The sequence below is a fragment of the Salvelinus fontinalis genome, chromosome 2 (genome assembly GCF_029448725.1).
Source record: "Salvelinus fontinalis isolate EN_2023a chromosome 2, ASM2944872v1, whole genome shotgun sequence".
Taxonomy (NCBI): domain Eukaryota; kingdom Metazoa; phylum Chordata; class Actinopteri; order Salmoniformes; family Salmonidae; genus Salvelinus; species Salvelinus fontinalis.
The window spans coordinates 100,859,677-100,872,617 of NC_074666.1; the positions used below are offsets into that span (position 1 = coordinate 100,859,677).

General features: G+C 53.9%; 1 protein-coding gene across 1 annotated transcript in view; it reads left to right on the forward strand.

Moving 5' to 3' along the window:
* Window positions 1-12,941, forward strand: part of LOC129833354 (xylosyltransferase 1-like) — a 48,122-nt gene that overhangs the window by 4,786 nt on the left and 30,395 nt on the right. Inside the window, exon 2 of the mRNA XM_055897898.1 lies at window positions 11,950-12,547. Within this exon, the coding sequence (XP_055753873.1) occupies window positions 11,950-12,547 (598 nt within the window). The remainder of the gene's footprint in view (window positions 1-11,949; window positions 12,548-12,941) is intronic.

A 12,941-nucleotide genomic window follows, 5' to 3' on the forward strand; every position in this document is an offset into this window, starting at 1 on the left:
AAAGAGAGAGAGAGAGGGTTCAAAAATTACACCTTCTCATTTCCGACTAATTGAACATGATATTTTGTTTAAAGTATCACCCTTTCTTAAACAAGCCATACAATTTCAGTTTTATCCTCCAGAAAAGACAGAACAAATATTACACTTTTTTTTATTGTTTAACTGAAATATACTGATTTAATAAAAAAAACATTCTTTATGGATTTTTTTTGAATGGTATTCTATTTATTAAAGATATTATGAATAGAAATGGAGGAGTTATGTCACATATGCAGTTATCGAAAATATATGGTAATATCTTCTCAATCCAAACGTACATCCAACTGATTGCAGCACTACCACAAACATGGAGGAGGCAAGTGGAAAAGGGAGAAGGTAGGGAACTTGTTTGCCTGCCATATATTAAATATACAAATTGGCTGAAAGGAACTGGCATAAATGGAAAAATATACTAGTTTCATCTGAGGACAAAAATGTTGACAGCTACGCCATACAGGTTGAAAAATAAATGGGAGGAGATTTTCGATGTACCAATTCCATGGCACGTGGTTTATGAACTGGTACAAACAACTACACTTCATTCAACACTTTATTTAAATTTAAATTATTATATACAATTCTTGCCACCAACAGAATGCTATATATATGGGGCATACAAGAATCTCAGCTCTCTAGATTTTGTTGTGAAGAGACAGAATCAATAGGTCATGTATTCTGGTATTGCCCCGATTAAGCTTGTTTCTGGTCACAGGTTCAGGAATGGTTCAAAACTGCACTTAAAACTAACCTTACAAATAGCAGTGCTGGGCGATCTGGAAATCCATAGTCAGTCAATAAATAATATAATAATACTGGTAGGAAAGGTTTTCATCTTTAGCTCACAATCTGTGGATACTATTGGATTAGAAAGGTTAAAACATTTTGTAAAACATCACAGCACAATTAAAACATATATGGCACAGGGAAACCAAACGAGGTCTATGGTGATAGGTGGGATGGGCGGAGAGTGGCTGAGGGGTGGGATTAAAGAGCTGAGGTCTATGGTGATAGGTGGGATGGGCGGAGAGTGGCTGAGGGGTGGGATTAAAGAGCTGAGGTCTATGGTGATAGGTGGGATGGGCGGAGAGTGGCTGAGGGGTGGGATTAAAGAGCTGAGGTCTATGGTGATAGGTGGGATGGGCGGAGAGTGGCTGAGGGGTGGGATTAAAGAGCTGAGGTCTATGGTGATAGGTGGGATGGGCTGAGAGTGGCTGAGGGGTGGGATTAAAGAGCTGAGGTCTATGGTGATAGGTGGGATGGGCTGAGAGTGGCTGAGGGGTGGGATTAAAGAGCTGAGGTCAATGGTGATAGGTGGGATGGGCTGAGAGTGGCTGAGGGGTGGGATTAAAGAGCTGAGGTCTATGGTGATAGGTGGGATGGGCGGAGAGTGGCTGAGGGGTGGGATTAAAGAGCTGAGGTCTATGGTGATAGGTGGAATGGGCGGAGAGTGGCTGAGGGGTGGGATTAAAGAGCTTATGTTTGGTAATGTATTATTGTTATGTGACTGCTTTATATAAAAGTACCACGTACGTAAAATGTATATTTAAAATGTACATGTAAAATGTATATTTAAAATGTATATGTAAAATGTATATTTAAAATGTACATGTAAAATATATATTTAAAATGTATATGTAAAATGTAAATGTAAAATGTATATTAAAAATGTACATGTAAAATATATATTTAAAATGTATATTTAAAATGTATATGTAAAATGTACATGTAAAATGTATATGTAAAATGTACATGTAAAATGTATATGTAAAATGTATATGTAAAATGTATATTTAAAATGTACATTAAAAATATATATTTAAAATGTATATGTAAAATGTACATGTAAAATGTATATTTAAAATGTATATGTAAAATGTATATTTAAAATGTACATGTAAAATATATATTTAAAATGTATATGTAAAATGTACATGTAAAATGTATATTTAAAATGTATATGTAAAATGTAAATGTAAAATGAATGTATATGTAGCAGATAAGCTGTAAAACTAAAAAAAAGAAGCTATTTATCCTCCGAAGAGGGGGGATGGTGTAGGGGTTAAATAACCAGCACCCTGCCACCCATTATCAATGATTTCATTTGATTTGTATTCTCGTATTGAGTTTCAAGTGGTGTAGATAGCCTGCGTTGCTGCGTGTAGAGAGGGTGTTACCCAGCAGAGCAGTGTGTGTGTGTGTGTGTGTGTGTGTGTGTGTGTGTGTGTGTGTGTGTGTGTGTGTGTGTGTGTGTGTGTGTGTGTGTGTGTGTGTGTGTGTGTGTGTGTGTGTGTGTGTGTGTGTGTGTGTGTGTGTGTGTGTGTGTGTGTGTGTGTGTGTGTGTCCGTACCTGGTTCAGTCAAAGCTGCAACTGTAACACAGGGAAAATAAACACACACACACACACACACACACACACATAATGCCACCTCTGTTTTTGTGTGTGTGTGAGTGTATGTACAGTGGGGAGAACAAGTATTTGAAACACTGCCGCTTTTGCAGGTTTTCCTACTTACAAAGCATGTAGAGGTCTGTAATTTTTATCATAGGTACACTTCAACTGTGAGAGATGGAATCTAAAACAAAAATCCAGAAAATCACATTGTATGATTTTTAAGTAATTAATTTGCCTTTTATTGCATGACATAAGTATTTGATACATCAGAAAAGCAGAACTTAATATTTGGTACAGAAACCTTTGTTTGCAATTACAGAGATCATACGTTTCCTGTAGTTCTTGACCAGGTTTGCACACACTGCAGCAGGGATTTTGGCCCACTCCTCCATACAGACCTTCTCCAGATCCTTCAGGTTTCGGGGCTGTCGCTGGGCAATACGGACTTTCAGCTCCCTCCAAAGATGTTCTATTGGGTTCAGGTCTGGAGACTGGCTAGGCCACTCCAGGACCTTGAGATACTTCTTATGGAGCCACTCCTTAGTTGCCCTGGCTGTGTGTTTCGGGTCGTTGTCATGCTGGAAGACCCAGCCACGACCCATCTTCAATGCTCTTACTGAGGGAAGGAGGTTGTTGGCCAAAATCTCGCGATACATGGCCCCATCCATCCTCCCCTCAATACGGTGCAGTCGTCCTGTCCCCTTTGCAGAAAAGCATCCCCAAAGAATGATGTTTCCACCTCCATGCTTCACGGTTGGGATGTTGTTCTTGGGGTTGTACTCATCCTTCTTCTTCCTCCAAACACGGCGAGTGGAGTTTAGACCAAAAAGCTCTATTTTTGTCTCATCAAACCACATGACCTTCTCCCATTCCTCCTCTGGATCATCCAGATGGTCATTGGCAAACTGGGGACCGTCGCTGGAGGCCCTGGACTGGGGATCGTCGCTGGAGGCTCCGGACTGGGGATCGTCGCTGGAGGCTCCGGACTGGGGATCGTCGCTGGAGGCTCCGGACTGGAGATCGTCGCTGGAGGCTCCGGACTGGAGATCGTCGCTGGAGGCTCCGGACTGGAGATCGTCGCTGGAGGCTCCGGACTGGGGATCGTCGCTGGAGGCTCCGGACTGGAGGCCGTCGCTGGAGGCTCCGGACTGGGGACCGTCTCTGGAGTGGAGAGACACACAGGAGGCTTCTTGCCATGGATCATCACTGGAGGCTTCGTGCCATGGATCATCACTGGAGGCTTCTTGCCATGGATCATCACTGGAGGCTTCTTGCCATGGATCATCACTGGAGGCTTCGTACCATGGATCATCACTGGAGGCTTTGTGCCATGGATCATCACTGGAGGCTTCGTGCCATGGATCATCACTGGAGGCTTCGTGCCATGGATCATCACTGGAGGCTTCGTGCCATGGATCATCACTGGAGGCTTCGTTCGTGGAGCGGGCACAACCCCTCCTGGCTGGATACCCACTTCAGCCCAGCACGTTCGAGGCGCTGACACAGGACACACTGGGCTGTGCAGGCGCATTGGAGACACCTTGCGCAGGGCCAGCGCAGGATACCCTGGACCGTGGAGGCGTACCGGAGGTCTGGAGCGTGGAGCTAGCACAACTCGTCCTGGCTGGATACCCCCTGTAGCCCGGCAAGTGCGGGGAGCTGGAACAGGCCGCACTGGGCTGTGCTGGCGAACCGGGGACAAGGTGCGTAGGGCTGGCGCAGGATAACCCAAGCCGAGGAGACGGACTGGAGGCCAGATGCGCTGAGCCGGCACCATCCCTCCTGGCTCGATGCCCACTCTAGCCCGGCCGATACGAGGAGCTGCGATGTAGTGTACCGGGCTGTGAACGCGCACTGGAGACACCGTGCACTCCACCGCATAACACGGTGCCTGACCAGTATGACGCTCCACCCCGTAAGCACGGGGAGTCGGCTCAGGTCTACAATCTGACTGAGCCAAACTCCTCGTGTGACCCCCCCCCAATGTTTTTTGGGGGGGCTGCCTCTCGTGTCTGCTCCGCTGTGCCACCTCCTCAGGACGGCGATGTTCTCTCGTCTGTCCCCAGGGTCCCTTGCCTTCCAGGATTTCCTCCCATGTCCAACTCTTCAGGTAACCACGCTGCTTGGTCCTCTTTTGGTGGATAGTTCTGTCACGTTCGTTGTAGTGAGGAGACCAAGGCGCAGCGGGATGTGAATACATTCTTCTTTTATTAATGAAGAACACTAAACAAACTAACAAAATAACAAAACGAACTTGAAGCTATTCAAACGAGTGCTGACATGCAACATCACATAGACAACTACCCACAAAACCAAAATGGAAAAATGGCAACCTAGATAGGATCCCCAATCAGAGACAACGATAAACAGCTGTCTCTGATTGGGAACCAATTCAGGCCACCATAGACCTACAATATACCTAGGCTAACAAACACCCTTAGACATACAAAAACCCTAGACAAGTCAAACAAGCATACCCACCCTCGTCACACCCTGACCTGACCAAAATAATACAGAAAACATAGGTCAGGGCGTGACAAGAGTTGAGTCTGTATCAGTCTCATCTGGATGCTATCAGCTAGCTAGCTAACGTTTTCTTTAACGTCTCTGCTTGGTCAGTTTGATCAGATCTCAAATGTACTTTAGTAATATACACTGAGTGTACAAAACATTAAGGACACCTTCCTAATATTGAGTTGCCCCCATTTGTCTGTGTGTGTGTGTGTGTGTGTGTATCCATGTCCAAGTGTGTGTGTGTGTCTGTGTATCCGTGTCCATGTGTCTGTGTATCCGTGTCCGTGTGTGTGTGTGTGTGTGTGTGTGTGTATGTGTGTATGTGTGTGTGTGTGTGTGTGTGTGTGTGTGTGTGTGTGTGTGTGTGTGTGTGTGTGTGTGTGTGTGTGTGTGTGTGTGTGTGTGTGTGTGTGGTGTGTGTGTGTGTGTGTGGTGTGTGTGTGTGTATCCGTGTCCGTGTGTGTGTCTATGTATCCGTGTCCATGTGTGTGTGTGTGTGTGATATGATTGTAGCAGGTGGTACAGCAGTAAAGATAGTTTATCAGAATGTTGGACCGGATCTCTTTTCTAGTACCACCAGAAATAACCTGCCTAGACGAGACTCACACAGCCCTGTGTGTGTGTGGACTAGTGTCTGTACACTATTCTGAAGACTGTCTATACTGTGTCTGTATGCTGCATTGGGGCGGCAGGTAGTCTAGAGCGTTGGACTTGTAAACCGAAAGGTTGCAAGATCGAATCCCCGAGCTGAGAAGGTAAAAATCTGTCGTTCTACCCCTGAACAAGGCAGTTAACCCACTGTTCCCGGTAGGCTGTCATTGAAAATAAGAATTTGTTCTTAACTAACTTGCCGAGTTAAATAAAGGTAAAATAGAAAAATGCATGTATATTTGTGGGCAGATGGAACCTTTCATTCCTAAGTACAGAACTAGATTGATATTCCTGGAAAGGGCTGGTCTGTGTACATGGCGTACCAGGACCAGATCATATAGCACTGCTGCTGACGCTCTCCCTCCTCACACACCGTAACCCCTGTGTCAGAGTCCCAGACATATCTTATGAGTGACAGCGTTCCCCATGCTTGATCACATGATACACAAGGGCAGACTGACAGACACATAGATAGCCAAGCAGGCAAACAGACAGGCAGACAAGCAGGCAGACATACAGCCTGCCAGCCAAACAGACAGCCTGCCTGCCAGCCAGTCAGCAAAACAGACAGACAGACAGCCAGGGAGAGGGGGGAATGGGTGGCACCTAAAGGGGAGGGGGAGGGAGGGGGAATGGGTGGCACCTAAAGGGGAGGGAGGTGGGAATGGGAGGCACCTAAAGAGAAGGGGGAGGGAGGGGGGATGGGTGGCACCTAAAGGGGAGGGGGAGGGAGGGGGGAATGGGAGGCACCTAAAGAGAAGGGGGAGGGAGGGGGGATGGGTGGCACCTAAAGGGGAGGGGGAGGGAGGGGGGAATGGGTGGCACCTAAAGGGGAGGGGGAGGGAGGGGGGAATGGGTGGCACCTAAAGGGGAGGGGGAGGGAGGGGGAATAGGAGGCACCTAAAGGGGAGGGGGAGGGAGGGGGGAATGGGAGGCACCTAAAGAGAAGGGGGAGGGAGGGGGGATGGGTGGCACCTAAAGGGGAGGGGGAGGGAGGGGGAATAGGAGGCACCTAAAGAGAAGGGGGAGGGAGGGGGGATGGGTGGCACCTAAAGGGGAGGGAGGTGGGAATGGGTGGCACCTAAAGAGAAGGGGGAGGGAGGGGGAATGGGTGGCACCTAAAGAGAAGGGGGAGGGGGGGGGGATGGGTGGCACCTAAAGAGAAGGGGGAGGGGGGGGGGGATGGGTGGCACCTAAAGGGGAGGGGGGGGGGAATGGGTGGCACCTAAAGAGAAGGGGGAGGGAGGGGGAATGGGTGGCACCTAAAGAGAAGGGGGAGGGGGGGGGGATGGGTGGCACCTAAAGAGAAGGGGGAGGGGGGGGGGGATGGGTGGCACCTAAAGGGGAGGGGGGGGGGAATGGGTGGCACCTAAAGAGAAGGGGGAGGGGGGGGGATGGGTGGCACCTAAAGGGGAGGGAGGGGGGAATGGGTGGCACCTAAAGAGAAGGGGGAGGGAGGGGGAATAGGAGGCACCTAAAGAGAAGGGGGAGGGAGGGGGGATGGGTGGCACCTAAAGAGAAGGGGGAGGGAGGGGGGATGGGTGGCACCTAAAGAGGAGGGGGGGGGAATGGGTGGCACCTAAAGGGGAGGGGGAGGGAGGGGGGAATGGGTGGCACCTAAAGGGGAGGGAGGGGGGAATGGGTGGCACCTAAAGGGGAGGGGGGGGATGGGTGGCACCTAAAGGGGAGGGGGGGGGGAATGGGTGGCACCTAAAGGGGAGGGGGAGGGAGGGGGGAATGGGTGGCACCTAAAGGGGAGGGAGGGGGGAATGGGTGGCACCTAAAGGGGAGGGGGAGGGAGGGGGGAATGGGTGGCACCTAAAGGGGAGGGAGGGGGGAATGGGTGGCACCTAAAGAGAAGGGGGAGGGAGGGGGGATGGGTGGCACCTAAAGGGGAGGGGGAGGGAGGGGGAATGGGTGGCACCTAAAGGGGAGGGGGAGGGAGGGGGAATGGGTGGCACCTAAAGAGAAGGGGGAGGGAGGGGGGAATGGGAGGCACCTAAAGAGAAGGGGGAGGGAGGGGGAATGGGAGGCACCTAAAGAGAAGGGGGAGGGAGGGGGGAATGGGTGGCACCTAAAGAGAAGGGGGAGGGAGGGGGAATGGGAGGCACCTAAAGAGAAGGGGGGGAGGTGGGAATGGGTGGCACCTAAAGAGAAGGGGGAGGGAGGTGGGAATGGGTGGCACCTAAAGAGAAGGGGGAGGGAGGGGGGATGGGTGGCACCTAAAGAGAAGGGGGAGGGAGGGGGGAATGGGTGGCACCTAAAGGGGAGGGAGGGGGGAATGGGTGGCACCTAAAGAGAAGGGGGAGGGAGGGGGGATGGGTGGCACCTAAAGAGAAGGGGGGGGGGGGGGGGAATGGGTGGCACCTAAAGAGAAGGGGGAGGGGGGGGGGGATGGGTGGCACCTAAAGGGGAGGGGGGGGGAATGGGTGGCACCTAAAGAGAAGGGGGAGGGGGTGGGGATGGGTGGCACCTAAAGGGGAGGGAGGGGGGAATGGGTGGCACCTAAAGAGAAGGGGGAGGGAGGGGGAATAGGAGGCACCTAAAGAGAAGGGGGAGGGAGGGGGGAATGGGTGGCACCTAAAGAGAAGGGGGAGGGAGGGGGGATGGGTGGCACCTAAAGAGGAGGGGGGGGGAATGGGTGGCACCTAAAGGGGAGGGGGAGGGAGGGGGGAATGGGTGGCACCTAAAGGGGAGGGAGGGGGGAATGGGTGGCACCTAAAGGGGAGGGGGGGGGGGATGGGTGGCACCTAAAGGGGAGGGGGGGGGAGGGGGGAATGGGTGGCACCTAAAGGGGAGGGAGGGGGGAATGGGTGGCACCTAAAGGGGAGGGGGAGGGAGGGGGGAATGGGTGGCACCTAAAGGGGAGGGAGGGGGGAATGGGTGGCACCTAAAGAGAAGGGGGAGGGAGGGGGGATGGGTGGCACCTAAAGGGGAGGGGGAGGGAGGGGGAATGGGTGGCACCTAAAGGGGAGGGGGAGGGAGGGGGAATGGGTGGCACCTAAAGAGAAGGGGGAGGGAGGGGGGAATGGGAGGCACCTAAAGAGAAGGGGGAGGGAGGGGGAATGGGAGGCACCTAAAGAGAAGGGGGAGGGAGGGGGGAATGGGTGGCACCTAAAGAGAAGGGGGAGGGAGGGGGAATGGGAGGCACCTAAAGAGAAGGGGGGGAGGTGGGAATGGGTGGCACCTAAAGAGAAGGGGGAGGGAGGTGGGAATGGGTGGCACCTAAAGAGAAGGGGGAGGGAGGGGGGATGGGTGGCACCTAAAGAGAAGGGGGAGGGAGGGGGGAATGGGTGGCACCTAAAGGGGAGGGAGGGGGGAATGGGTGGCACCTAAAGAGAAGGGGGAGGGAGGGGGGATGGGTGGCACCTAAAGAGAAGGGGGAGGGAGGGGGGAATGGGTGGCACCTAAAGGGGAGGGAGGGGGGAATGGGTGGCACCTAAAGAGAAGGGGGAGGGAGGGGGGAATGGGTGGCACCTAAAGGGGAGGGAGGGGGGAATGGGTGGCACCTAAAGGGGGAGGGAGGGGGGAATGGGTGGCACCTAAAGGGGAGGGAGGGGGGAATGGGTGGCACCTAAAGAGAAGGGGGAGGGAGGGGGGATGGGTGGCACCTAAAGGGGGGGGGGGGGGGAATGGGTGGCACCTAAAGAGAAGGGGGAGGGAGGGGGGAATGGGTGGCACCTAAAGGGGAGGGGGGGGGGATGGGTGGCACCTAAAGGGGAGGGGGGGGGGAATGGGTGGCACCTAAAGGGGAGGGGGGGGGGATGGGTGGCACCTAAAGGGGAGGGAGGGGGGAATGGGTGGCACCTAAAGGGGAGGGGGGGGGGAATGGGTGGCACCTAAAGGGGAGGGGGGGGGGATGGGTGGCACCTAAAGGGGAGGGGGGGAATGGGTGGCACCTAAAGAGAAGGGGGAGGGAGGTGGGAATGGGTGGCACCTAAAGGGGAGGGGGGGGGGATGGGTGGCACCTAAAGGGGAGGGGGAGGGGGGGAATGGGTGGCACCTAAAGAGAAGGGGGAGGGAGGTGGGAATGGGTGGCACCTAAAGAGAAGGGGGAGGGAGGTGGGAATGGGTGGCACCTAAAGGGGAGGGGGGGGGGATGGGTGGCACCTAAAGGGGAGGGGGGGAATGGGTGGCACCTAAAGAGAAGGGGGAGGGAGGGGGGAATGGGTGGCACCTAAAGGGGAGGGGGGGGAATGGGTGGCACCTAAAGGGGAGGGGGGGGAATGGGTGGCACCTAAAGGGGAGGGGGGGGGGAATGGGTGGCACCTAAAGGGGAGGGGGAGGGAGGGGGGAATGGGTGGCACCTAAAGAGAAGGGGGAGGGAGGGGGGAATGGGTGGCACCTAAAGGGGAGGGAGGTGGGAATGGGTGGCACCTAAAGGGGAGGGAGGGGGGAATGGGTGGCACCTAAAGAGAAGGGGGAGGGAGGGGGGAATGGGTGGCACCTAAAGGGAAGGGGGAGGGAGGAATGGGAGGCACCTAAAGAGAAGGGGGAGGGAGGGGGGAATGGGAGGCACCTAAAGAGAAGGGGGAGGGAGGGGGGAATGGGAGGCACCTAAAGAGAAGGGGGAGGGAGGGGGGAATGGGAGGCACCTAAAGAGAAGGGGGAGGGAGGGGGGAATGGGAGGCACCTAAAGAGAAGGGGGAGGGGGGAATGGGAGGCACCTAAAGAGAAGGGGGAGGGGGGGGGGAATGGGAGGCACCTAAAGAGAAGGGGGAGGGGGGGGGGAATGGGAGGCACCTAAAGAGAAGGGGGAGGGGGGAATGGGAGGCACCTAAAGAGAAGGGGGAGGGAGGGGGAATGGGAGGCACCTAAAGAGAAGGGGGAGGGGAATGGGAGGCACCTAAAGAGAAGGGGGGGGGGAATGGGAGGCACCTAAAGGGGAGGGAGGGGGGAATGGGTGGCACCTAAAGAGAAGGGAGGGGGGAATGGGAGGCACCTAAAGGGGAGGGAGGTGGGAATGGGAGGCACCTAAAGGGGAGGGAGGGGGGAATGGGTGGCACCTAAAGGGGAGGGAGGGGGGAATGGGTGGCACCTAAAGGGGAGGGAGGGGGGAATGGGTGGCACCTAAAGGGGAGGGAGGGGGGAATGGGTGGCACCTAAAGAGAAGGGGGAGGGAGGGGGGAATGGGTGGCACCTAAAGGGGAGGGGGGGGAATGGGTGGCACCTAAAGAGAAGGGGGAGGGAGGGGGGAATGGGTGGCACCTAAAGGGGAGGGAGGGGGGAATGGGTGGCACCTAAAGAGAAGGGGGAGGGAGGTGGGAATGGGTGGCACCTAAAGGGGAGGGAGGGGGGAATGGGTGGCACCTAAAGGGGAGGGAGGGGGGAATGGGTGGCACCTAAAGGGGAGGGAGGGGGGAATGGGTGGCACCTAAAGAGAAGGGGGAGGGAGGGGGAATAGGAGGCACCTAAAGAGAAGGGGGAGGGAGGGGGAATGGGTGGCACCTAAAGAGAAGGGGGAGGGAGGTGGGAATGGGTGGCACCTAAAGAGAAGGGGGAGGGAGGGGGGAATGGGTGGCACCTAAAGGGGAGGGAGGTGGGAATGGGTGGCACCTAAAGGGGAGGGAGGGGGGAATGGGTGGCACCTAAAGAGAAGGGGGAGGGAGGGGGGAATGGGTGGCACCTAAAGGGGAGGGAGGTGGGAATGGGTGGCACCTAAAGGGTAGGGGGAGGGAGGGGGGAATGGGTGGCACCTAAAGGGGAGGGGGAGGGAGGGGGGAATGGGTGGCACCTAAAGGGGAGGGGGGAGAAGGGACAGACAGAACAATTAGACTTCTTATTTCATTAAATGATTTACTGTTGATTTGCTGTTTTTTATTTTCTACAGTTTTTTAAAATTCTTTATCTAAATACTTTTTAATATTATTGCCTGTCTGTGATCTGAACCCCTCACAGTTGGAGGCGTGCATGGCCACGCAGTCATGGGTGAACAGGGAGTACAGGAGAGGGCTGAGAATGCACCCTTATGGGGCCCCAGTGTTGAGGATCAGCAAAGTGGAGATGTTGTTTCCTACCTTCACCACCTGGGGGCGGCCCGTCAGAAAGTCCAGAACCCAATTGCACAGGGCGGGGTTTAGACCCAGGGCCTCAAGCTTAATGATGAGCTTGGAGGGAACTATGGTGTTGAATGCTGAGCTGTAGTCAATGAACAGCATTCTTACATAGGCATTCCTCTTGTCCAGATGGGATAGGGCAGTGTGCAGTACTCATTCTCTCTGTGTCTCTGTCCTACAGAACTCAATATACTCTCTTTTCCTATTGTTACACTGACTGACACTCTCTCTCCCTCCTCCCCCTCTCTCCCCTCTCCCTCCCCTTACTCCCTCTCCTCCTCTCTCGCTCTCCTCCAGGAGGGCTACCACTCCTGGCGTCCCAAGGAGAAAGTCCTCCTGGATAGTAACAACAATGAGAACTCGGTCCCCAAAGACTTTGACACTGTTGTTGACAGCAACAGCAACCTCGGGGCGCGGTCACTGTCTCAGCGCCAGCGAATGGCAGGAAACGCCGCCAAACACAAACCGGACAAGGCCCTAAGGCAAGGCATTCTGGGAAAGGCCTTGCCCAATGAGGTCAACAAGATTATTCAGCAGTACCCTCTTCCTCCACAGCAGCCCAGAGGAGCAGGACTTAAAGATAGCCACGCATACAAACGACCCAAACCACACTCCCAGCTAGCCACTAAACCCGCTAGACCTTCCCCCTCTCCCTCCATCAAAACATCCAATCAGCATCAGCGACATCACCAACCCAGGAAGTCGGTGACTGCGGCTCCTGTGCGGGGGCAGCGGAGGGAGAAGCACCAGTGTGAGATCAGTGGGAAGGAGGCCATCTCGGCTCTGTCAAGAGCCAAGACCAAGGAGTGTCGTCAGCAGATAGCTGAGGTGTACTGCAGACACAAGGAGAGGACACTGATGCCGGAGACCGTCCCTCGATACTGCACCATAGAAGGTGAGTCTCATAGTGAATGCATCCCAAATGGAACCATATTACCTATATAGAGACCTACGGCAACCTGGTGAAAAGTAGTGCACTGTATCATAATCACCTATTCCCCAAGTACACCGGGAATGTGCCTCGGTGAGAAGGTGCTGCCTTAGTGAGAAGGTGCTGCCTTAGTGACAAGGTGCTGCCTTAGTGACAAGGTGCTGCCTTAGTGACAAGGGGCTGCCTTAGTGAGAAGGTGCTGCCTTAGTGACAAGGGGCTGCCTCAGTGACAAGGTGCTGCCTTAGTGAGAAGGTGCTGCCTTAGTGAGAAGGTGCTGCCTTAGTGAGAAGGTGATGCCTTAGTGAGAAGGGGCTGCCTTAGTGAGAAGGTGCTGCCTTAGTGAGAAGGTGCTGCCTT